We start from the raw sequence: 23,089 nt of genomic DNA on the forward strand, positions 1-23,089 counted from the left end.
TCTATTAATCTAAATAGTTGATAGTTTTGTGAATTTTCCATTTCACTTAAGATGTTAAATTTATTGACAAATTGATTATAAGCTTACTATTGCTTTGATTTCATCTTCATGATTTCATCTTTTCATTTTTAATATTAGTGAGTTGGGTTTTTTCCCTTTTTAAATCATATTAACCAATGGTTTATCTATTTTATTGTTTTTTCCCCTCATAAAACAAACTCCTACTTTGATTTATTGTCAGTTGGTTTCTTACACTCAATTTTATTATCCCACCTTAAATTTAAAGATTTTCAAACTGGTGTTTAATTGGATTTTTAATTTGTCCATCTTATATACTTAATTTATTGGTCTGCTCTTTCTATTTTATTGATATAGGCATTTAGAGATAGAAATTTTACTAACTGCTTTTGCTGCATCCCATAAGTTTTGATATGTTAATTCACTGTCATTCTCTCGAATGAAACTATTGTTTCTATGATTTATTCTTTTACCCACTAATTCTTTAAGATTAGATTGTTTCATCTCTAAAAACTGTGTTCCTTTTTTTTTTTTTTTTTTTTTTTAAAGAGAAATGAAATGGAAAAAAAAAAGGAACACTTTTTTCTCAGGTACATTGTACCTTTAAAAATTGACTTATAGTCAATTAGATCATAAAAACTTTATATTTTAATAAACAAAATCAGAAATATTAAATACATTTTTCATATCACAAGGCAATAAAAATTATATTCAGTAAGAGACCATGGAAACACAAATTAAAACCTTTGCTTTTTGGAAGTGTGGGACTACTCTGGGTGTGGAATATATGTTGCCTGTGCAGTCAAACTTAAGTAGATTTTTATTGTTGTTATGAAGGATGGGTCCCAGGGTTGGGGGGCAAGGTGAATATGTTGGAAATATATTGATAGATGAATTAATTAATATTAATAAAAATTTTAACAAAATTAAGCCAATGAAAATATTATAAAAATTATATATTATAAAATTACTATATAAAATAATAAATACATTATTTTATATATTATATAAATAAACATAATATATTATCTTCCTCCTCTTTTAATTTTAGTGTGTTCCTCGGTTATTGACAAATGGGCTTGGGACCCTTTCAACAGTTAAAGTAACAACTCATCCGAATGAAACTCCATCAGAAGAGGCCACAAAGGCTATCAGTCGTTACCCTGTTCCTTACAAAAAGGACCTACCTTTTGATATAGTGGAGCTCATGGAAGAGGTAGAAAAAAAAGTAAGTTTAAGCAATTCAGAAATAAATATAACCTCATGAATTTCTAAAATTCTTTTATAGCGACTTGAAAACTGACCTTTGGATTGCTTTTTCTCTCATGGAAATCTGTTAAGTACTTACAATATTGCTATAGTTAATAGTTGGTCTTAATATCTGTTCCCATTCATTGTTAATTGTTAATAATGTTTATGAATATATTGATTTTATGTGGTATATTGATGATTATATTATATATTGTAATAGTTGATAATTATCATTTAATGAAAAAATCATTATAGCATATGCTACTGATTATAACAAATATTGTAATTAGTAATAATAAATTTTTGTGGTACTTTAATGTTTATAAAATGCTTTTATGCACATCCTCTCATTTGTTCTTTACAACAATGATATACTCAGGTCATGTATTACATATGACAGAAATTTCTTGTTTTACACATATATACATGTATTAATTTGTATATATGATTAATTTAGACTTGCAAATGGACTGAATTGTCAAACAATAATTGTTACATGTGCATTTGATGTAAGTTGATGTAAGTTATGCGCCAAATGAACAGCACTAGGCATAGAATCTAGAAGACTTATCTTTGTTAAGGGAATTGGTCTCAGATACTTCCTAGCTGTGTGACCCTGGATATATCACTTATCCCTGTTTGTCTTAGTTTCCTCATCTGTAATATGAGCTGGAGAGGGAAATGGCAAACCACTTAACACAATAATAAAATGTGGTAAGAGTAAGGAAGGTGATTGTGAGCTGAGGACTTCTGTGAGCCTCTCAGCTTAAGCATTGTGAAGCGGAGCTGGCTGAGAATACACTTTCATGCTTAAGGAAACCTTCCCCAGGTAGTTCTCTTTGTTCTGTTAAGTATGCATTATTGAAGGTCTCAGTCTTCCCATGTGTTAGTGACTCACATAGTTTTTAGAGGTTTAGGGAATTTAACTTTTTATATCTTTGAGGTGAAAAGAACAATTTGAACTCTAGCAAAGAAAACATGAAGTCTGACTTGATTTTTAAAAAGGATATCAGGGTAAGACTTGGATACTTCATTGACATTTGCATTCTAAGCTGTTCCTGTGATTTGGAAAAACTAAAAGGCCATTCCTCATATTGTTGCTAAACAAATATATCATTTTAGTAATAGAAAGTTACATTTATGCAAAAAAATTAAAAATAATGTTTTCCAGAGATATAATTTAGAATATCAACATGTTCCATCTGCCAGTGAAGACCTACCTGTGCTCAAACCCCTGGAATTTTGGTGGTGATGAATCCTATCATTCAAATTATAATGATGAGGTTCACATGACAAAGTAGAAGAGTGATAAAATGGTGAGCCCCTAACTGAAGTAACTTTGAGATTGTTAGGTCTTCATTTAACAACTCAGACTTAAATAACCAAACACCTCCCCAAATCAAGGTGAACTTTTTAGGTTAAAGAGGATGGACACCAAAACATTCAAAACAATTGAAAATTTCCAGGAATCAGTGAGGGAAAATCCAAAGGAGATTTTATTTAACTTCAAAAGTAATGAAAGAAAAATGTTTGACTCTAAAAGAAGTGATGAAAATTTTTGTTTCATAATCCATTTGATAAACACCATCAAATATGAGCATATGCAGAAAAAGAGGGTTGGTCATGAAATCACAAATCTTTATTATTTGAAACTTACATTAAAATAATTATAGTAAAGTCAACAAAATAGTTTCAAAGCTGTCCTTTTTGAAACATAAACATTTGGACAAAGAGGTAAATGAGATTACCTGAACGGAAATTATTTTTAAAAGTGACAAAAACTTTTGGGAAATAAGCCAGAAAATTGATTTCAAAACCTACAAAGCTATGGAATGTAATACATCTCTCAAGCTATTTTTTTGGGTTCACATTTGGATTTTTTACTGGAAAACTTTGTCATCAGTGATAAGCACATAGAATGCTTCAATCAAGATATCTTCTTGATGGAAAATTTTATCAACTGTGTTACATAATGAAGAGCAATGTTTCACAGGCAAAATACACTAAAAAATTGCTATATTTTAGGTGGGCTCAACACAATTTTGCTTAAACAAAAATAATTTTTTGAAAAGACAAAAATGATTCCTGTGTATTGAAATCAGCAAGCAAGCAATAGACAAATATCTAGATGCTTCTTTCTGGAATTCATTATGTATTCTATACATATATTTGTAAAGCACAAGTACATTTTCTGACACATAGTAGGCACTTAATGCTTATTTTCTTCCTCCTTCAACTTGGAATTATTTTTTGAAAAGTCTTCCAAAGATTGAACATTTAAAAAAAACCTGTTTTCTTTCCCTTCTATCCTACTCACTGAAAAAGAACCTTTGTTATCACACAAGCATAGTCAAACAAAATTCCTATACTGACCACTTCCAAAACTGTGTTTCTGCATATTAGTCTTATCACCTCACAAGTCAATGCCTTTTGTTTTTATTGGGCAGTTCCTTAAGATCTCTCTTCTTCCTTCCTTTCCCTAGCTCTTTTTTACAACAAACAAAAAAAAAAGAACAATGGAAAAACCATCAGTAAATTGTACTCAACATTCTGTTCTTTTAATCTTTAGTGCCAAGAGTAGGAAAGGTATTTTGCATTGTGTTCTCCAGGCCCATTATTGGTTTATTACTTACTCAGAAATGGTTTTCCTTTTAGTGATTTTACATTATCATCTCACATGGATTTTATACTTCCATTTGCAAATCAAATCAAGTATTTATTGAGACCCATGCAATAGGGCCTCTGTATGTTTGAGGCACCAAGCTATCAGGTCCTGATCTACTTACTTGCTGACTGATACAAGTTATTGTTTCCTTTGAGACTTGCCTTCCTAAATCAATCATATAGAAATTTGAAAGCAGCTTTCCTTTTTTTATTCTTCTATTTTTCAACCAACAGGTATTTATTTTTTCTCCCTTTTGTCCTTCCATTTAAAAGGAAAAAACAAAACAAAATAAAAAATCCTGACAATATGCAGTTTAACAAAATGAATTCTTACATTGGCTTTGGACAAAAGTGTTTAACATTTCTATTCTCGTTTTAATTTTTTCTGTCTTAACCAGGTAAGGGCCAGTCTTTCTGTGTTATATATCCAGATTTGCTTCCTGCTATCCTCAAGGTGCAAATATAGACTAAGCAAAATTTATAAGTATGGTTCTAACAAGCACTGGCTCTAGAATTAGGGCCTAGATCCAAATCCTGTGTGGGGTTGGCTATTTTCATCTACAATTTAGATTTCAATTATGGTTTCATCCATGGTTGTGTTTTAAGGCACAGTAAACTACATACATAACAATACATAAGTCAAATACATAAATAAGCATAGAGCTATGATTTAAGCAACATGTAAAAATTTTGTAAGGGCCACTCTAATTCTCCCAGGCAATTCAGTGAGGTGTGTTTTTGTTTTTTAAATACTGTAACCTATCCAGCTTCTGTCAACTATAGCTGTAGCCGATTCTAGCAGAGTTGCAAGGAGATGAATTACAGGCATACCTCAAATATGGTTTAATTAATCTACTACTCATGTTAACTATAGATTCTCCCAATTCAAATACAATGCAAGACTGTGAAACAAAGTATTATAGTCCGTGAGTTTTAATAGCCAATGGTTTCTCTCTGGTAATTTCTCCCCCACCCAAAATAGAAATTTTACATTTTCACTTATTTAAGAGAAGCTCAATCACAACTTCAAAATCTATAAAAATAGGATAAAAGAAATTCAAGACAATCTTTATTGTAAGAAAATTGCTTTCAGGGTCGCAGTGTTAATAAAAACCCAGTTACCCACTCCAAAAAATGTTTTTTTTTTAAGTCTCTTATGAGCTATATTTTTATTCCTCTATCATTTCTGTGAATATTAAAATGATTTAACATGTTAAACATGTTTGGGATAAGTAGATGCATGCTTCATTTCTTCAGAAAAAGTATGTTAATTCTTCCATGGCACACCTGATAATTTCTTCTTTGGTTGTGGTCAAAAAAATCTTATCACCTAGTGGCCAATCACATTTTAGCAATGAATCTCCAAATGTAGGCTGTTCATTGGACAACAGATACAATTTATCGATAGGACCATACTCAAAAGCCTCTTTGGTAGAACCTATCAGGCATTGGAGGAAGAAGGAAGATTTCAATGGAAAGATTTTGCCTAAAGAAAAAAAAAAGTGATCTTTGAAAGAAGTCACATCAAGTCAAGAAGTTTTATAAAAACTTTATAAAAGAGCTTACTATGTAGAAAGCACTGTGATGAGCACTAGAGATGAAATGAAAGGCAAAAAAGACAGTCTCTTTCCTCAAGAAACTCAAGTCTAATGGGAGAGACAACATGCAAACTACTGTGCACAAGCAAGTCAGACTGCAGATAGCACTGAGGGAAGATATCAGTATTAAAGTGATCAGGAAGAGCAAGATCTTCCTGGAAAGAAATATCATCCAAAAGCAGATGCCCTCTCATTGCTCCCATTGTCCATCTGGCTTGTCCATCTCATTTCCCCTTGCCACAGGATTTCTAAAAATAACTGGAGCACTGGTGCAGAAAAGTTATTGGTTGCCTTTCTGTGGTTTGAGGGTCACTGGGAAGGTTCCGTGTCCCATCAGCGTGCCATGGCCTGAAATTCATCATGACATATTCTTTCCTTTGTCTCTTTTTTGTTCTCAATTCAAAAAGTGATATATTTCAGGTAAAACTGAGTTATTATCTTTAGTGAGGATCTTGAAAAGGAGCCATGGTTTTGGGGGAAAGAAGGCTGGGCTCCAAGCAGGAGAAGGGGCGCTGTTAGGTCAAGACTGCTACTAACAAATTTCACTCTTTACCATTTTGCCTTAATTATAATATACTTTCTGTATAAGGTGAGGGTAACCTGGAGTTTGAGACTAGAGTCATCTCAAAGGAGATGATAATTGAACCCATGGGGGGCAATGAAATTAGCAAGAAAGAGAAGGTAGAGATAAAAGATCAACTCCTAGGACAAGAGACTTGATACCAATTAATGATAGTGACTAGAGGGTAATAAATCAGCAAAGGAGACTGGAAGAATGGTTAGTCAGGTAGGAGAACCAAGGGAGCTGAGTATCATGAAAAGGGAGAGAGCAGAAGGTGATCAGCAGTCTGAAATGCTGCAGAGAGGTCAGAAAGGAAGAGGTGTGAGAAAAGGCCATTATTTGTGGCAAGTTAACTTTGGAGAAAAGTTTCAACTGAATGATAAGGTTGGAAATCAGATTATCAAATCAAATGAATAAGCATTTAAGTTTTACTATGTACCAGGCACTGTGTTAAGAAGTGAGAATAAATATGAGAAGAAATACAGTCCCTATCCTCAAGGAACTGAGCAACACATAAACTGAGGGTAAGGGGAAAGGGGGGAGAAAGAGAGAGACAGAGAAAGGAGAGAGAATGAGTGTGTATGTGTGGGGGGGGGTGGCTTGAAGTCTCCTTTTCTCTAATTCTCTAACTCCTTCCACTTAGCCTGGAAATCTTCAAAATGGAGGTTTTGGGAGGAAGCAGCCAATCAGACAAAGACTGCTGGGATAGAGTGCTCTCCAGTGGGAGAGATGAATGAGGAGAGCGAGTGGGACCAGTGTGGATGACTTTTTCAAAGAGTTTTATGGAAGGGATAAGGGAGAAGACACATGATAATAACAAGCAGAGATGGTAGGATCTTTTTCAAGAATGAGGGTGTTTTGGATTTGTGTGTAGAACTCTAGTATATAGTGAAATTGAAAATTAGAGAAAAATTAGAAAATTAGAGGTGCTCGTAGATAAGACTTCTGAATATGGGAGTTAACAGGATAAAGACACTAATAGAGGATACTGACAATTTTTGTGTCAAATTCCATGTAGTGATTGCTAAGTAAATATTAATCTTTATTGATTTCTCTTTTTAAAAACAGACTGGATTTTTACCAAATGTCTTTAAGGTGTTAGCACATCGACCAGGGGAATTCAGAGCATTTTTTGCTTACTATAATGCCATTATCAACAAAGAAACAGGTAAAGTAAAAGACAACACAATTATTGGACAATTTTATTTTAAAATCTATTTTTATTTTGTTAAAATATTTACAAATTATATTTTTAAATTAATTTTAAAAATTGAATTCCAAATTCTCTCCTTCCCCAACCCTTCAAAAGGCAAGCAATATGATATCGATTATACATATTAAGCCATGCAAAACCTATTTCATGGATTGCTTTAAAAAAAGAATGTAGTAGTCATAACTAAAAATTCAATTAAGGAATTAAGTTTAAGTTTATTTTCTAGTTCATAATGTTCAAGCATAGTTTAAGGCTATTAAACCAAGGCTGATACATTATTCCCTTAGCCTAATGATTTCCAGAGGAAACCAGAATTAGTTCTTTTCTCTCTTTTCACTTTCTTCTACATCTCCCTTTTTGCTGACTCTTTCTTAGACCTTAATGCCTCCCCCATCTTGGAAAAAAAGTCTTGGTTTGGAAAAAAATAAAATAACCCTTCTTTCTTTCTACCATCCTCTTTTTATAACTGCCCAACTTCTCTGACACTTGATTTATTTCTATTCCGTTTTCTGCGCTTTTCTTCTTTACCTTCAGTGGTCTGTTTTTTTTTTTTTTTTTTTTTTCTTTGAGAATAGCCCCCTTTAAATTTCCAGCTGGAGTGGTTAGGGAAAGAGGGTATTTCAAAGGAGGTAGGGCTCTTAAGGATTGGTAGTATCTAAACAGATAGAAAGAGTAAGACCCACCATTCCAGGTACCATTGAAAGCAAGGGAAAATGCTAATTTAGTGGTCAGGAGATATCAGCTACCTAGCACAGTTTATAGAATTATTTACACTAAAAAAAGACTTTCCTAAAAAGAAGGGAAAAGGATTTTTTAAAATTTATTTGACTTAAATGATTCATTTGGGTGGTTTTCATCAATGAAATTCAGTGTTGCAAAATTGCTTAGTTCTCCATATGTCTTTTAGTCAATTCACTGTGAAATGCTGACACTTTACTTTGGTAGTGAGTGTCTGTATTTAAACTTCATTCTTTAGTTAAGGCAAGGCTCTTAGTTCCATTCATTTATATCTGTAATTTGTATGCACTAATTTTCCATGTCAGTGATTTGTATACAAATCTTCCTGTTGTTGTTGTTGTGTTTTTTTTGTTTTTTTTTTCTTAATAGGACATCTCAGCAAGGCTGATAAAGAACTCATCATCGTAGCTACAAGTGTTAGTAATAGGTGTCCCTACTGTGTAATTGCCCATAGTGCTCTACACAGAATATATTCCAAAAATGCCATTCTGGCTGATCAGGTTAGTATTTAAACCGAAAAGAAAACAAAATCTCTTCCTGCTAAGTCTGTTTTATGGATAAAAGCTCCATTTGATCTCAAAACCTTGCTTAAAGGAATTAATGGGATAAAAAGCACAACTGCTACCTTATGAACTTATAAATGGCTTTTGATTCTGTCAGTAAGGTTTGGTGCTTCAGGGTTTAATTCTTGTTTTATGGCTAATTTTTTTATTTGCATATGGCAGTTCATGCTATACTTTGAGTTTGGCATCCTTTAACTATTAATTTTCTAAAGTTGGTAGTGGCTATGTTGACTGACAATCTTTTAACCTTATATCTCAGTTTCTTTATGTGTAAAATGAGAGAATGATGATCATATGCTTTGATGTGAATATTTCATTTATGCAGATAGTTTAAGATAGTCTTTTGGTTAGCAACCATTTTTTTGTTTGCATAATTCTATTCCTAAATTTATGTTTATGTAATCTTTGATATATCAAGTATACATTCACATAGCTCACACTTGCTTCTTCTATATTTTCTTCTTCAGTCTTTGATCTTCAAATATTTTCAAATCTTAGCCAGAGCCATAATTAAAGATAAGGGATGACCAGGGTTTTGTTGTAGTACTCTTGACAGTTTTTGCTTTATTTTGTAAGGTGGAGCTTCTTGGAGCTAAAATAATGGCCATTTGCTGCTCTGTGACATAACTATGCCTCTCATTACTTAAACTTGCACCAATAGTCAGACTGTCCTCTTTTGCAGCTGTTGACCACAACAACCCTGTCTTCTTTGCATAAGAGTTTTTGTTCTAATGTAAAAATATTTCTAGTTAATGGTTTTGTCATACTTTTTAGGACATAGTAATGTGCACAAACTTGAAATTAAACAATTTTTGCATGGAAGTTTCATAATATCTACTTCTCAGTGACATTCATTTTGTAAAAAAAAAAAAAAAAAAAAAAGGAAAACTGAACTTTTTATAACTATAACATTATATCTAATATAATTATAATCATCTGAAATGTTCAGCAAGTAAATTTTGCTGTCTTAAATCTCTTTAAATTTTTAAAAAGTAAAATACCAATTCATGATGAATAAGTACATAATCAGTTTGAGGAAGAAGCCAACTATAATAGCCAAAGCTAATACTTTCATAGACAAAAGATACCAGTTAAGTATCAGAAATATAGGAACATTAAGTAAAAAACCTTAAATTTTGGAAAATAATAGCATTGGAACCCAGAACTATTACTGATGATGAGGAAAGACTTGAAATTTTTTTGTACACATAATTAAGCTGCCAACAGGATGAAACCTATTAAGTTGAGCACTTTGTTAAAAGTGCAGAATACATTCATGAGACAAAATTTTCCAGATAAAAGGAGATACTTTTAATAAGTAAAACCAAACTTTAAAAAAAAAAAACAAACCATGGCTACAACATCAAAAGGATTAATTCCATCTTATAAAATTACTTATAGAACTGCTTCTTACAAAATTGGAGTGACTAGAGTTAGGAAGAATTAATCATGGAAGGTTGCATGGTGGAGAATTTCAAGTATTTACCTACCTTATTCACGAATTGCCCTTCATAGGTTTTAGATCTCAGACACTAGATATGTAGATTTGAACAAATCATTTAATTCCTGTGTGCCAGGGCAGCTAGGTGGTGCAGTGGATAGAGTACCAGCTCGAAGTCAAGAGGACCTGAGTTCAAATCTGGTTTCATATACTTCACACTTCTTAGCTGTGTGACCCTGGGCAAGTCATTTAATCCCAATTGCCTCAGCCAAACAAAAAAAAAAAAAAAAAAATTTGCTTCATGTAAAAAAAAAATGTGATATCTTTCTACTATTTTGCTGTATTTGAAATGATGGTGGGAAAATCATCTGAAAACAAATTGGAAAACTACCTTTTATTACAAGTAGATGAAGCCACAAGTATAGTTAAAAGTAATTATTTATTTGGTTGGAATTTAGATTAGATTAGGAACTTTCTCTACATATATCCACTGATGTTAATACATACACACACACACAAAAAAAAAGAATTTCAGATTTTTCATGAAAATGTTATAATGTAGGAAAACCACATTGGATCTACTGCACTATTAGAGGAACACAATCAAAATTAGGATAAAACACAGGTCTTACAATTAGTAAAGTGGCCCCATCTGCAATTTGGACACATTTGAGTGCTTCACAATCACTTGTATGAGAGCCACAATTTTTGCTTTTTTTCTTAGTTGTTAGAAGAGCTTTCTATTAGCTTGATGGAAATGTGATCCATTAAAAAGAAAGGATAAAAGTATATGATTATAGGGGCAGAATACAGGGTACTTCTACATTATTATTAAATCATAAGCACATATCATGGTACAAGAAATTTAAAAAAATGTTTAAGGCAAACATTTATAGAATAATCAGTAATAAGATTATCTTTATTTTTTAAATACTAAAGAAGAGTCAGCAAAATAGTACATTGGATAGAGCACCAGTCCTGGAGACTGGAAGACCTGAGTTCAAATTTGGCCTCACGTATTTACTAGCTAACTAAACTATTTTAAATGAGAGACAAAATACAGGAGAAAAAAGTGAACTATACCTTATATGCATATCTAGTTTTGAAATATGTTGTTTTCTTGAAATATGTTAAAGAAGAAAATATTTTTTCTTGGTTTAATAATAAAGATGAAATAATTTTATTTTATATCACATTTTCTTGAAATTTGCATATTTGTTAGATTCTTTAATGCACCAGGTGCTCCCATGGATAAAACAGGGCAGGGGAATCAGGAAGAATACTTTTCCTGAAGGCAAGAAGACTTCCTGAATTTAAAACAGACATTAGCTATGTGATCCCAAGTAGATCATTTTAACCGTTTACTGAAGTTTCTTATCTGTAAAATGAGAGGGAGAAAGAAATGGCAAACTCCAGTATGTTTGCCAAGAAAACCCAAAATGTAATTATGAAGAATAGCACTAATGACTGAACACTAATAAAAGATACTTTTTGGATTGGATACCTGTTTGCCATGGATAAATACTAGTTTTATCTGGTTCCATATAAATAAGAAGAGTTAATAGACTTATCTTATGATAGTACATTGAAAAATTTGTTTGAAATTTTTGGCTGTGAGTGAAGAAAAAGTTTTATGGCTTACTGTACAAAAATGATAGAATTTCTTACTTTTCATACCATCATTTTCAAGTGAAACATGATTTTTTTTCTTTTTTATTATAGCTATCCTAGAAACAATTATATCTCCATTAATGCAATTCTCTAAAGAATTTGTGACAGTATTAATAATGACATGAGAAATTTTTTGTCATTATCTCAAGCCCATCCATCACTTTAGTAATAATGTTTGTGATCATTATTGTTAGATATAAGAATTATAGGATATGGGAGTAGAACTTTGATTCCATTGACATAAGGAACTTCTAGCTTCAACCAGTGCAGGTCAGCAATTCTCTTCAACTTATAGCCTTTGAAAGTTGTTGCCACCACAAAGAAATTTGCTTAGGGTCATTGTATAGGCCAGTATGTCTCTATATAAGAGGTTAAAACTGACCCTCAGGTCTTCTTTGTTCTAAGGCTAGCTCAGAATTCATTGTACCATACTGCCTTTCATGAAAATAAGATTCTAATCTGTGTATGTTACATTATACATATACATTTTGAAATTTCTTTATTTTGAATTTTCTTAGAAAAAATGAGCTAAGGAAATTAAGTATGGAAGTGTTTTTGTAAAAAAAAAAAAAAAATGTGTGTAAGGAAAGTATCACTATACAAAATTTGGAGCAGTTTATCACTTAGTTTTCTAAGTCCTTACTTTTAGTTTATTTCCTCTGACTTTGGCTCTTTGATATAATTCAGTAATTTATTCTTATGTCAAGTTCATTTAGTAAGCATAACAGGCATATAATAATGCCAGTATACCAAATTTTTTTCTGTGCTTATTTTCCTACAGGTCATCGTTAATTGGAAAAAGGCCGATTTATCACCTCGAGAATTAGCTATGCTAGAATTTGCTCTTGCTGTTAGTCGGGCTGATGACATAACAGAAGAACATTTTAAAAAGCTGGAATTGCAGGGCTTTGATCGAGAAGATGCCTGGGACATAGCTTCCATTTCTGCTTTCTTTTCTATGTCTAATCGTATCGCTCATTTTATTGACCTGATACCCAACAAAGAATTTTATTCATTGGGTAGAACAAATGATCAAGATCTGTAAAAGTATAATCCATCACAGGGGCACCATAAAATGTGTGTATTTATTTATTTGTGTAAATTATGGTATGCCTATTAATAAGTTTTCCCGTAATACTTAGTTTATATACACAATGGGAAATAAACTAATTTACTATTCTTCCTGGTAATACTGCTTTTGCTGAGTTCATCACAATTAATGGTAATTGTTGAAATTTGATGAAATTTAGCACTTGTATAAGGCCTTTTATTTATTATGATAAAAATTACCTTCATTTCCAACTACTCTTTCTATTTTCTCCTTTCCATAACATTCCCTTATTTAAAAAAAAAAAATTAAAAAAACAATAACAGTCCAACAACCAACACATTGACTGAGTCTGACAATAGATGCAACATTTCACATCTGTAATCTCCAACCCCTTCTATGAAGGGAGGGAGGTACATTTTCTGAAGTCCTTTCTGGGGCTAAACTTGAATTGATATTGCTGTCATAATGTGTATTATTTTGCTGATTCATTTGCCTTCACTCATAAGTCTTCCTTCATTTATCTTTTTTTGGTGGTATAGTAATAATGCCTTTTGTTCATGTGCAACAAATATATTGAGCCATTTCCTAATAATTGTGTTGGTATGCTATTACTTTTAGATGATCTAAAAGAAACACTTGGAGGATAGGGAAGCAGAGATGAGACTCAGGAAAATTGTGATAAGAATTGATAATCAACTATATCAATTTAGCCATTTTAATTTAAGCCCTTAGGATTTAAGACTTGTTATTTTCTAACAGCTCTTTTACCATTAGATGAAAAATGAGTTTGTTTAAAATTATAAACATGGTTTGTAGCTAATTCTTTTTTGAAGTAGATATAGGGATTTTCAAATGTCAGTGTGAGCAGATCTATTTTATTTTAATATTTAACCTATTTTATGATATTTCTTCCCATCCCCACTTTTTTTTAACCTTTAAATGATTACCCGATAGAGAGGGTCACTGAGTGTACTTTTATAGTTGATCAACTTCCTTTTACAAATGGATTGTGAAATCAGTCATTTAGATTGGATTTTAATCCACAAATAACTATTCTTTTAGGTTTAAATGAGAGCTGTTTGAAAGACAGCTCATATCATAGGCCAATAGCAATTTCTTTTATTGAAATAATTCTTTAAAGATTTATTTTACAGGGGAATTGGTTCTATATACTTTACATTTGTATGGTTCTTTCATAGGTTGTATGTGGTTATAAGAATTATATTTAGTCTACATAGCATTTTTCTCTACATATCTTTTATTAATATTTTCTGAATTAGTAAACAAATCATAATCAACTTTGAAGCTGAGATATTAAAGTTTGATTTGATTTAACTGTGAAAAAGATTTAACTTAAGTCTGTGAAGAAAGTCAAATGTGAGGGAATTGTTATGATTGTACCTCAAATACTGTACTTCATGAAATACAACCTTTTAATGTAGGGTTAATTTCATTTCACAAATAAAATTAAATTGATGAATGTGTAATATTGAAAGTTCTGTAGATAAGTTTAAAATTTGCTAATTGAGCATAACAAGGAGTCATCAATATGCTATATTCTGGCTTGGAGATTGGCAAAGCCTGGAATTTTTGGCTCTCAAGAAATATTTCAGAAAGGGTCCTCTTTTCTTTAAAAAATTTATTGTTTTTTCATTAGTTAGTTCTCAATAAATTGCATCTTCTCCTTACCATGAACCTTTACTTATGTCATAGGAATAATCTAATTCCACTCCAGTTAATCACTGAAGGTCTAGATATCTTGATTGAGTCAATCTGTCAAAAGTAAATTCCTGTCAAAAATAAATTAAATATAATTAAGTCTTTAACCAATTATAAAGGATCATAGGATTTTGAGTCATTTAGATGATAGATGATGCCATATAGGAACTACCCTTGTGCCTTGTTGAAGAAAATATGCTCCCCCATGTTTTGTGGGGCTGAATATGAAAATAATATGTTAATTTAAAGCCAATCATTTGAGTGACAATTGAATCTAATGGGGTAGGACTCTTGAGAAATGAATTGCTCTTAGGGAGGAGCTTATTGATCACATGAAAATCTAGCTTTTGAAAACTAGGCACACTGAGGAAGGACGACTTCCTCAGGTTATGACTTTACAAAAGGACTGGCCCTTGGAGTCCAGAAGATCCCTACACTTAAGGGGAGCTTTATATCTACAGAAGAAAAGACAACAACCAGGGAATGTGAATTATCCCTAAGTGCCACATTTTTCTTTGAATAGTCTGAGACTATTCAGAATTAGAAATGGAGCTAATAATTAAAAAAAATTTAATAATGGCTTTTTATTTCCAAAATACATGCAAAGATAGTTTTCAACATTTACCCCTGCAAATCTTGTTTTCCAAAATTTTCACTCTCTCCCCTAGACAGCAAGTAATCCAATATATGTTAAACATGCAGTGCTTCTAAACATACTTCCTTCCACATTTGTCATGCTGTACAAGAAAAATCAGATCAAAAAGGAAAAAAAGAAAAAGAAAAAAACAACAATAAATGTGAATATTATGTTTTGAATCCAAATTTAGTCCCCACAGTCCCCTCTCTGAATGTAGATGGCTCTCTCTCTCCATCATTGGAATTGGCCTGAATCATCTCATTGTTGAAAAGAGCTCAGTCCATCGGCTGATCATCATATAATCTTGTGCCTGGGAACAGGTTTTCTCCTGGCTCTGTTCATTTCACTTAGCATCAGTTCCTGTAAGTTTCTCTATATTGTTTCTTACAGAATAATAATATTCCACTACAGTCTTATACTTATTCATCCATTCTACAACTGATGGGCATCTATCAGTTTCCAGTTCCTGAGGCAATAGTTGTCTTTGCTATATAGCAGCTAAACCCTATCTAAAAACTAATAAAATCTGGCTGATAATTAATGGAGGTGGATACATTGGTGCTTGATAAACAACTCAGGGTCCCCCTCAATACCTTGAAGGAAATTCCATTCTTCCCAGACCTAATCTGTTTGTGTGGGTGGGAAATGGAACTGGTGCTAGGAGAGGGGTGTTACACTGGTAGCAAAGAAAAACATTTTAGGAAAACCAACAGACATCATAACTTTATCTGAAAAAAAAAAACAACTATATTTCAAATGTATGATTCTAAATGAGTTTCACCATAAATTACTGCAGTAGTGAGATTATCATTCATTAAGACTTAAGCTGCTTTTTAGTGTTACTTATATATTTGTAATTAGATAAATTTAATTTCACTCTATCACTACATACAAGCCTTCCCAGGTTATCTTTGAATTTTTCTGGTTTATCATTTGTTACAGTGCAATAATATTCCATCATGTTCATAGACAACCATTTATTTAGCCATTTCCCAATTGATGCATGCCCGTTTTCGCCACAAGTTTGTGGGTGAATAGTTTTTTGCAACCACCTGGTGCTATTGTGAATATTCTGTTATATTAAGGAGCTTTTGTTGACCACGTTAGACTTTACTTGCTGGATCAAAAAGCCCTTGATTTTTATAATATATTGTGGTACCAACAGTGCCTCTGTTTCTTTCCACATTGACTGCCCATTTGACTATTTCCATTTTTAATCCTCTTTGCTAATATGACAGGGAGATGAAACCTCTGAGTTTTTCATAGTTTGCTCTTCTTATGCCCATCTTTTGAAGAATTACTTATCAGATTAAAAATAAGTTCTTCTTTCCCCCTGTTACTTGCAGATAGAGCTTGAATATTTATACTTACAGAGAGAGAAAAAAGAGGGAGACATCCAGTAGGAGTTAATCTTTTTTCCTCCAATTCTAACTAGCTATCCATTTCTTATGCCATTTTGTCAATATAGACCAGAACCACATGAGTTGAATAACTGATCTTCCTCAAGTATCTGCTCTATCTGGTCTCTGATTTTTCCTAGTGACCTCATTTGCCTTTTCATTCCACCCTAGTCCAAATCTCAATTATCTAACTCCAGACTCCTAAATGATATCCTAATCCGTGAGGATTAAAATTGTTTGAGGGAGAGGTCTGAACCACTGGTACTTTTTTAAAGAGTCCAGGGTTCCCTCTGATGAAATGGGCCCCAGATTTTCCTCACAATCTGAGATCCTTCCAGAACCTTGTTTTTGATGGGGCTTGATACCCAAATATGCAATAGAAGCATGGTATAATGCAAATTCTCATTGATAGGCCTTCTTGAGGGCCAAAAATCACATATTAGCAGGAGGTCTTGGATTAGGGGGAGTATAGAGCATCTCCATTGACTAATTCTTCATAAGAAGGTCATAAGGTGGTCACTTGCTTATATTGGACAAGAGAAAATGGTCTGAAGGTACAAAAATAAGTTGGACTTCAATAAGTCCATAAGATACGGACTTAATCCATAAAAATTAAGATATCCTGCCCATATTGGGTTTGGACATGAATTTGAGCAAAACAGGATGGAGATATCTTTGTCAACATTTTTGTTGCCCAAGTGAGCCTCATAAATTGGTAAAATGAGTAATGAGGATTACATTAAAGTTTGCCATCCACTATAAGAATCTCTGAGCGACCTAGTAATCCTTGTATGATTTATGTAAAATATCAAACAGGTTAACACTGGTTGGAATTGAGTAGGAGTCCAAATGATTATTTCTCATAAAAGGCATTTTCATACTGTGGCCATAGTAATTTTCCTAAAGCATAGGGCTCATGAAAAGTAGCATGATTTAATAGTTTGAGAGTTGGCCTTGAAGTGCAGAAAATAAGAGCTTTGAGTCCAGCTTTTGATTAAAATGACTATGTGACCTTTGGCAAGACTCTTTACCTTAGTGTTTCAGACTGCAAACTGCAGATCAGGTGCTGATTTGCACCTGAAATTTTGTCTTCTGGGAGTTCCTTAAACCAGTGAAATAATAGATTGGGCCCTTATCCATATAATGATAAGTAATTCCTATCTATTGAACAAAATTCAAACTTCTTAACCTCCCATTCAAGGATATTTGTATTGTGACCTTTAAAGCTGTTTTCTACCCTTCACATATCCCATTTTTACAGCAATTCAGACTACTTCTCACTCCTCAAAAATAGCTGCATTCCTCCACCTTTATGTCTTTGCTAGTACTGTTTCCTTTGTTTAGAATGCCTTTCTTTTCTAGACCCAAATCAAAAGCCACTATTGCATGAGGCAGGTAGGAGCTCTCATTTGTTCCTGCCTTTCTCTTCTCTAATAGCTAATGGACACTGGAAAAACCTTCACCAAACTCTAGGATTTAAACTAGATGAGGAAACTGAAGAAGACAGGTTAAGGGAGCATTCCAGCCTTTACTATTTAATTGTTCTTGAATTATCCCATATTAGTTTTTCCCCCTCAATCCAAGACAAAGTTTCTTGAGGACAGGGATCCTAAATCCTAGTACAAAATTGTGTATATAGTACCTATGTCAATTTTACCTGTTATTTCCTAAGTGTATATAAAGTTTAAAATGAAGAAAGCAAACTAAAATGCAAGGAAGGGAAATTATAGGAAACAAAATTGTGGCTTAAATGATTTTCTTCAGGTTCCTTTTTGAAGAATGTCCCACACTGCCACACAAAATAATCCTCTTCCCCACTTCCCTATTCCCCCACTTCCTTTTCTCTTCTGGGAACTGAAAGCATCAAATACATAATCTAATTAAACTTGCTTAATGCCTTTTATACTAATAATGGCTTGTAAGAGAAATTAATTTATTTTTGAACTTAAATATCATGCATCTTTCATTGTATCTCCTGTGCTTACCACAGTACCAGGCAAACAGTAGGCACTTAATACATGCTAGTTAATTGACCAGCATTTCCATAGAGATGGTGTAACGGAGATTGTACATGAAATTGTGGCTCTATTATGTACAGCTTTCTTTTTAAAAAATGTGAAAATTCAATATGTGACTTTTAAAGCTATCCTACTTGTCTCTGATTCTTTCTGGCCTTCTATTTTCTACTATACTTTTTTTTTTTAATTGTAAGAGATGTTTTATCAATAGTGTTCTAGAGAACATTCCTTTATTATCTAACATAATTCAAGCTATAGAAGACTGGTGGGATAGATATTCTAGGAGTGGACAATTCAGTCCATTAGAAGTAACTCTATTGGTTTGGTTGTCTCTTATGAACATATTTTCAGATTCAAAAAATTGAGATGTGTTCTGAAAAAGAATATAGCTTTCAGTCTCAGTAGACTTAGGTTCCATGAAAGCAGAGACTTTTAACTCTTTTTTTTCTCTGATCACTAGCATACTCTTGTATGCTAATAAAGATTGCTGAATTTTATTTTCTCAATCTGGAATATTCTGGAAAATTTGGAATGTGGGGCCATAGCACCTACATTTTCTTGACACCAAGAATGGGCCTTGGACTTAAAATGATCGAATAGAATCAATTTTAGAGCCTATGACTTTTAGGCTATTTTAATAATAGAGGTATTTGTATAATTTAAATTACAAAAACATGTTTAGGAGAAAATGTTGATTATAAAAAATGTTTAGAAAGAAATGGTTATGGTACGGGCAAAAATGTAATTTAAGGTCCAGTGAAGTAGTGAGTCTCCTAACTAATCTGTTTCCATAATTCATTTCTCCATTATCAGTACTCTTCCACTACTGAGATTATATTGTTTCTCTGCTTTAAGTTCAAAACCCTTAGTCTGGTACTCAATGTTTTTCTTCCCCAGATATCAATCAATAATGCACCCTTGGATCCTAACCTAAAAAAACTTTATTTTTCAGAAGGGATTGACCAAAGAAGAGATACTACTTTGGTACGTGATCTACAGAAAAGTGAAATTTCTTTGCTAGAATCCAATAACCCTAACTCTGACATTGTGTACCCATGAAGGTTTCCTTGACCATATTCCAGATTTGGGACACTAAAATGAATTTTTTTTTCCTACTCATGCTAGTGGAGGAGCTATATCACTTCCTAAATATGGTTCTGAAGAATAGTCCATGTGGGCTATAATAATGAGTCTCCTCTCTAGGCCAGAGCCAAGTTCAGTAATGTTGTAAGTTTGACTTTTGCAAAATGTTTAACTTACAAGTAGGGCTACCTAAGAGTTATTGTTATGCTATTAAAAGCTCGTTGACTGCTAAGACTATTATGGAAAGTCACTCAGAAGGGACCTTGTAGCGAGCTGTCGTCTCCAGAAGCTGACCTGAGTGCTCAACTGGCTTAAACCCCAAAGGTTCTTTTTAATTTTAAAATGCTGTGATTCTGAGATGCCACTGATTGTGGCTCAGCAGTCACACCCATTTGTCCTTTGAGTACCCAAGAGTATATATAGTTCAGGTGGTTTGAATTCTTCATTACTTTACTTTATCTCCTCATCTAACTTGGATATCAATTTTCTATTAGCCTGTCCTTTCTAGTCTAAAATTGAACAAAGACTGTGTCTATTGAAAAGCTGTGCCTTTCTGTTGTCAGTTATTATCCTATCCTCCCCTTGTCCAGCAGCAGTTCTCTTTGATTTTTTTCCTCTTTATTTCCTCTTCAGTATTGTCCCAAACCCTCTCCTGTTGTTTTCAATGTCTTCTTTAGCTTCAGTTCATTCTGATTTCAGCACTACTAATGTTATTTTCACAAAACTGTTCCAAATTTTTATATTCATATTTTATATTACACACTCTTGTTTCTAACTTCTGAACACGTCTTTAAAAATTCTTACTTGATGAAATTGGCTTCAAATGATATCTAATACCTATACTTCCCTATTCATTGTCCTCCAAACAAAACTTTGAATTTCCTGTTTTTGAATAGTTTCTGATATCATACTTTTATTTCCTGGGCCCAGGTCAATTTTTACCACCCACTTGTATCCTTTTCTGAATATCTTCTGCCTAGAAGATTATTTCCCTGAAATCTTGGAATACTTATTGTTTATGTCAGGATTTGATAGCATCATACATTTAGAGATGGATGAGCTTATTCAGATCACTAAGTCCAACTACCTCATTGTAAAGGTAGAGAAACTGTAGATCACAGAGAGTAGGATTTAAATCCTGGGTCTTTGACTAACTGCTAGCCCTCACTTCTATGTCTTTTTCTACAATTTAATTCTATAAACATTTTTGACATACATATTGGTATAAATGGCACTCTAATGGATAGTGAATATAGACAAAAATGAAAGTCCTCAAGGAACTCATATTCTACTGGGCACATACAACATGAAATAAGAAAAATTAATACTTAGCTGTTACAAAAGAGAATTCTTAAACCCTATAAACTTTGAAAATTGACTTCTTTCTGACTCTTGCTCCTTCCATCCAAGCTCTTCCTGATGGTTCTTGAAATGAGAACCCTGGAAAGTCTCATGGAGGCAGTTATGGTGGGGGAAGCTCTACGAGCTAATTTTTATATGCATTTAGATAATAATACTAGCTAATAGTCACATGACACTATGTACTAGACACTGTGCTAAGTACAGTTATTTCATTTTATCCTCACAACAATCCTAGGAAGTAGTTGCTTTTATTGTTCCCATTTTACAGATGAGAAAATTGAGGCAGATAAAAATTGAGTGACTTCCCCAAAATCATACAGCTGATTGATGTCAGATTTTAACTCAGGTCTCCCTGAATTCTAGGCTTGTCACTCCATCCACCATACCACTTTAGCTGCCCTTTTAAGGTTTACAAAGCACTTTATATATATTATCTAATTTTATTTAGTGGACTTATACATCTGGAGTCTGAAGACCTGAGTTCATATCCCAGCTTCTCCACTTACTGTGTGACATTGGTCAAGTCAGTTAACCTCTTGGAACTGTTGCTTTGTAACAAGAAAGAATTGATGTGATCTTAGATCAGTCAGTAAGCATCTATTATTGGCTTCTGTAAGTTCTGGAGAATCAGGCAACACACAATCCCTGCTCTCAAGCATCTAATAGGGAGAACTACCTAAACCATTATGCAAAAAAGATACATTCAGTAAATTGAAGATAATCATAAAAGCGAAGCACTAGCATGAAGGAGAATCAGGAGAAGCTTTTGGTAGAAGGCTGAGATCACGATGAAAGGGAAGGAACCTGGGAGCTCCGGGATGTGAGGAGCAGTCTTTCATCTGTGATCCTATCATTTTCTTGGGTTAAGGTTGCCAGACTGGAGCTGTCCATTGTAGAAAATTTAGAGTCCACAGTAATGATGCTCACAACAATAATATAAATGCTCGGCCCTTATAGTTTATTAGTTTTCAAAGGCCTTTCCAGACATTAATTACCTCATTTGATCTTTAAAAACACTGTGAAGTGTGTGTGAGAGGGGGCAGATGTGTTCTCTCCTTTTTGTGAGCTTCAGGGTCACAAAACTAGCAAGAGGTAGAAGTGACATTCGAACCTAGGACTTGCTGAGCCCAAATCCAAGATGGGAAACTTTGGTCTTTATGTTACCTGACATTTATAGAAAACTGTCCTGACCTCTCAGGACTACGCTATCCAAGGAGACTGTGCAGCTCCCAAAGGCAGCCACTGTTCTTTAGCCTCTTTGTTACAGCAGATAGCAAGTGTCCAGCATGTTGTTCATAACTCATAAGATTTAAAACAGCAAAGGACCTCGGTCCAATTCAAGTCAGCTTTCATTAAGAAGCTTTTTTTTTTTTTTTTTTTTTTTTTTTTTTTTAAACAAAGAAGCCTTTATTAAGTGCCAGGCACCGGCTAAGTGCTGGGCATCCCACTTAAGAGATGGGCAGAGATTTCTTAGGCAATTGCTGGTGAGAAGCGAAGGGCAAGAGGAGGGAAGGGTAGGAGCAGCTGGGAAGGGAGGGGGAGGGAGTGGAGGAAAGGAGGGGCGAGGTGAGGAAGGAAGCCGAGGACTCAGGATGCTGGCTTTATAACGGAAAAAGTCTTTAGAGGAGACGCTAATCCTTCCATTTTAACAGAGGAGGAAACTGAGGCCCTGGGAAAGGGGAGAGTCGGGATTCGAACCCAAATAACCGCTCTCGCCCCTGCATCCCTAGAGCCCAACCAATGTAAAAAGAAAACAACAGCATTTGAAGCCACTCTAGTGTCTGCGGTGATAGAAATCAGGGGCATTGGGGGCGGGGGTGGGAGCACCTTGTGCGCGCACGCGCGGTCACGCGCACTCGGGAAGAAGGCGCTCCCAGAGCTGGAGGAGACGTTCGGCGGGCGCTGTCCCTCCGACCTGGGACTGAACTCCACTCCTACCTCCCCCCCTCCCCCCACTCCCACCCCTGGGCGACGGGCAGCCAGCCGCCTCCGGAGCCCGGAGCAGCGCGGGGGGAGGGGGCGTCGACCTGCGGCGCGATGGTGTTCACGCTTTCCGGGTCCCCGCCGGCTCCACGTTCTCTTCGGCGTCAGTTTCCCCGC

The 23,089-nt window shown here is 34.0% G+C and overlaps 2 protein-coding genes across 3 annotated transcripts in view; both read left to right on the forward strand.

The window, feature by feature from the left end:
* Nucleotides 1-13,359, forward strand: part of LOC141550803 (uncharacterized) — a 26,931-nt gene extending 13,572 nt beyond the window's left edge. Inside the window, exons 3-6 of the mRNA XM_074281806.1 lie at nt 1,070-1,246; nt 7,162-7,261; nt 8,414-8,544; nt 12,501-13,359. Of these exons, the coding sequence (XP_074137907.1) occupies nt 1,070-1,246; nt 7,162-7,261; nt 8,414-8,544; nt 12,501-12,764 (672 nt within the window). The 3' untranslated portion in view covers nt 12,765-13,359. The remainder of the gene's footprint in view (nt 1-1,069; nt 1,247-7,161; nt 7,262-8,413; nt 8,545-12,500) is intronic.
* A 9,499-nt stretch (nt 13,360-22,858) lies between these two features.
* Nucleotides 22,859-23,089, forward strand: part of DCAF10 (DDB1 and CUL4 associated factor 10) — a 54,223-nt gene continuing 53,992 nt past the window's right edge. Inside the window, exon 1 of one of the 2 annotated variants that reach the window (XM_074281801.1) lies at nt 22,859-23,079. In XM_074281801.1, coding sequence (XP_074137902.1) covers nt 23,027-23,079 — 53 coding nt within the window. In that variant the 5' untranslated portion in view covers nt 22,859-23,026. Of the gene's footprint in view, nt 23,088-23,089 lie in introns of both variants that reach the window. The other variant, XM_074281800.1, reaches the window with a different exon arrangement.

The sequence above is a fragment of the Sminthopsis crassicaudata genome, chromosome 1, assembly GCF_048593235.1.
Source record: "Sminthopsis crassicaudata isolate SCR6 chromosome 1, ASM4859323v1, whole genome shotgun sequence".
NCBI lineage: Eukaryota > Metazoa > Chordata > Mammalia > Dasyuromorphia > Dasyuridae > Sminthopsis > Sminthopsis crassicaudata.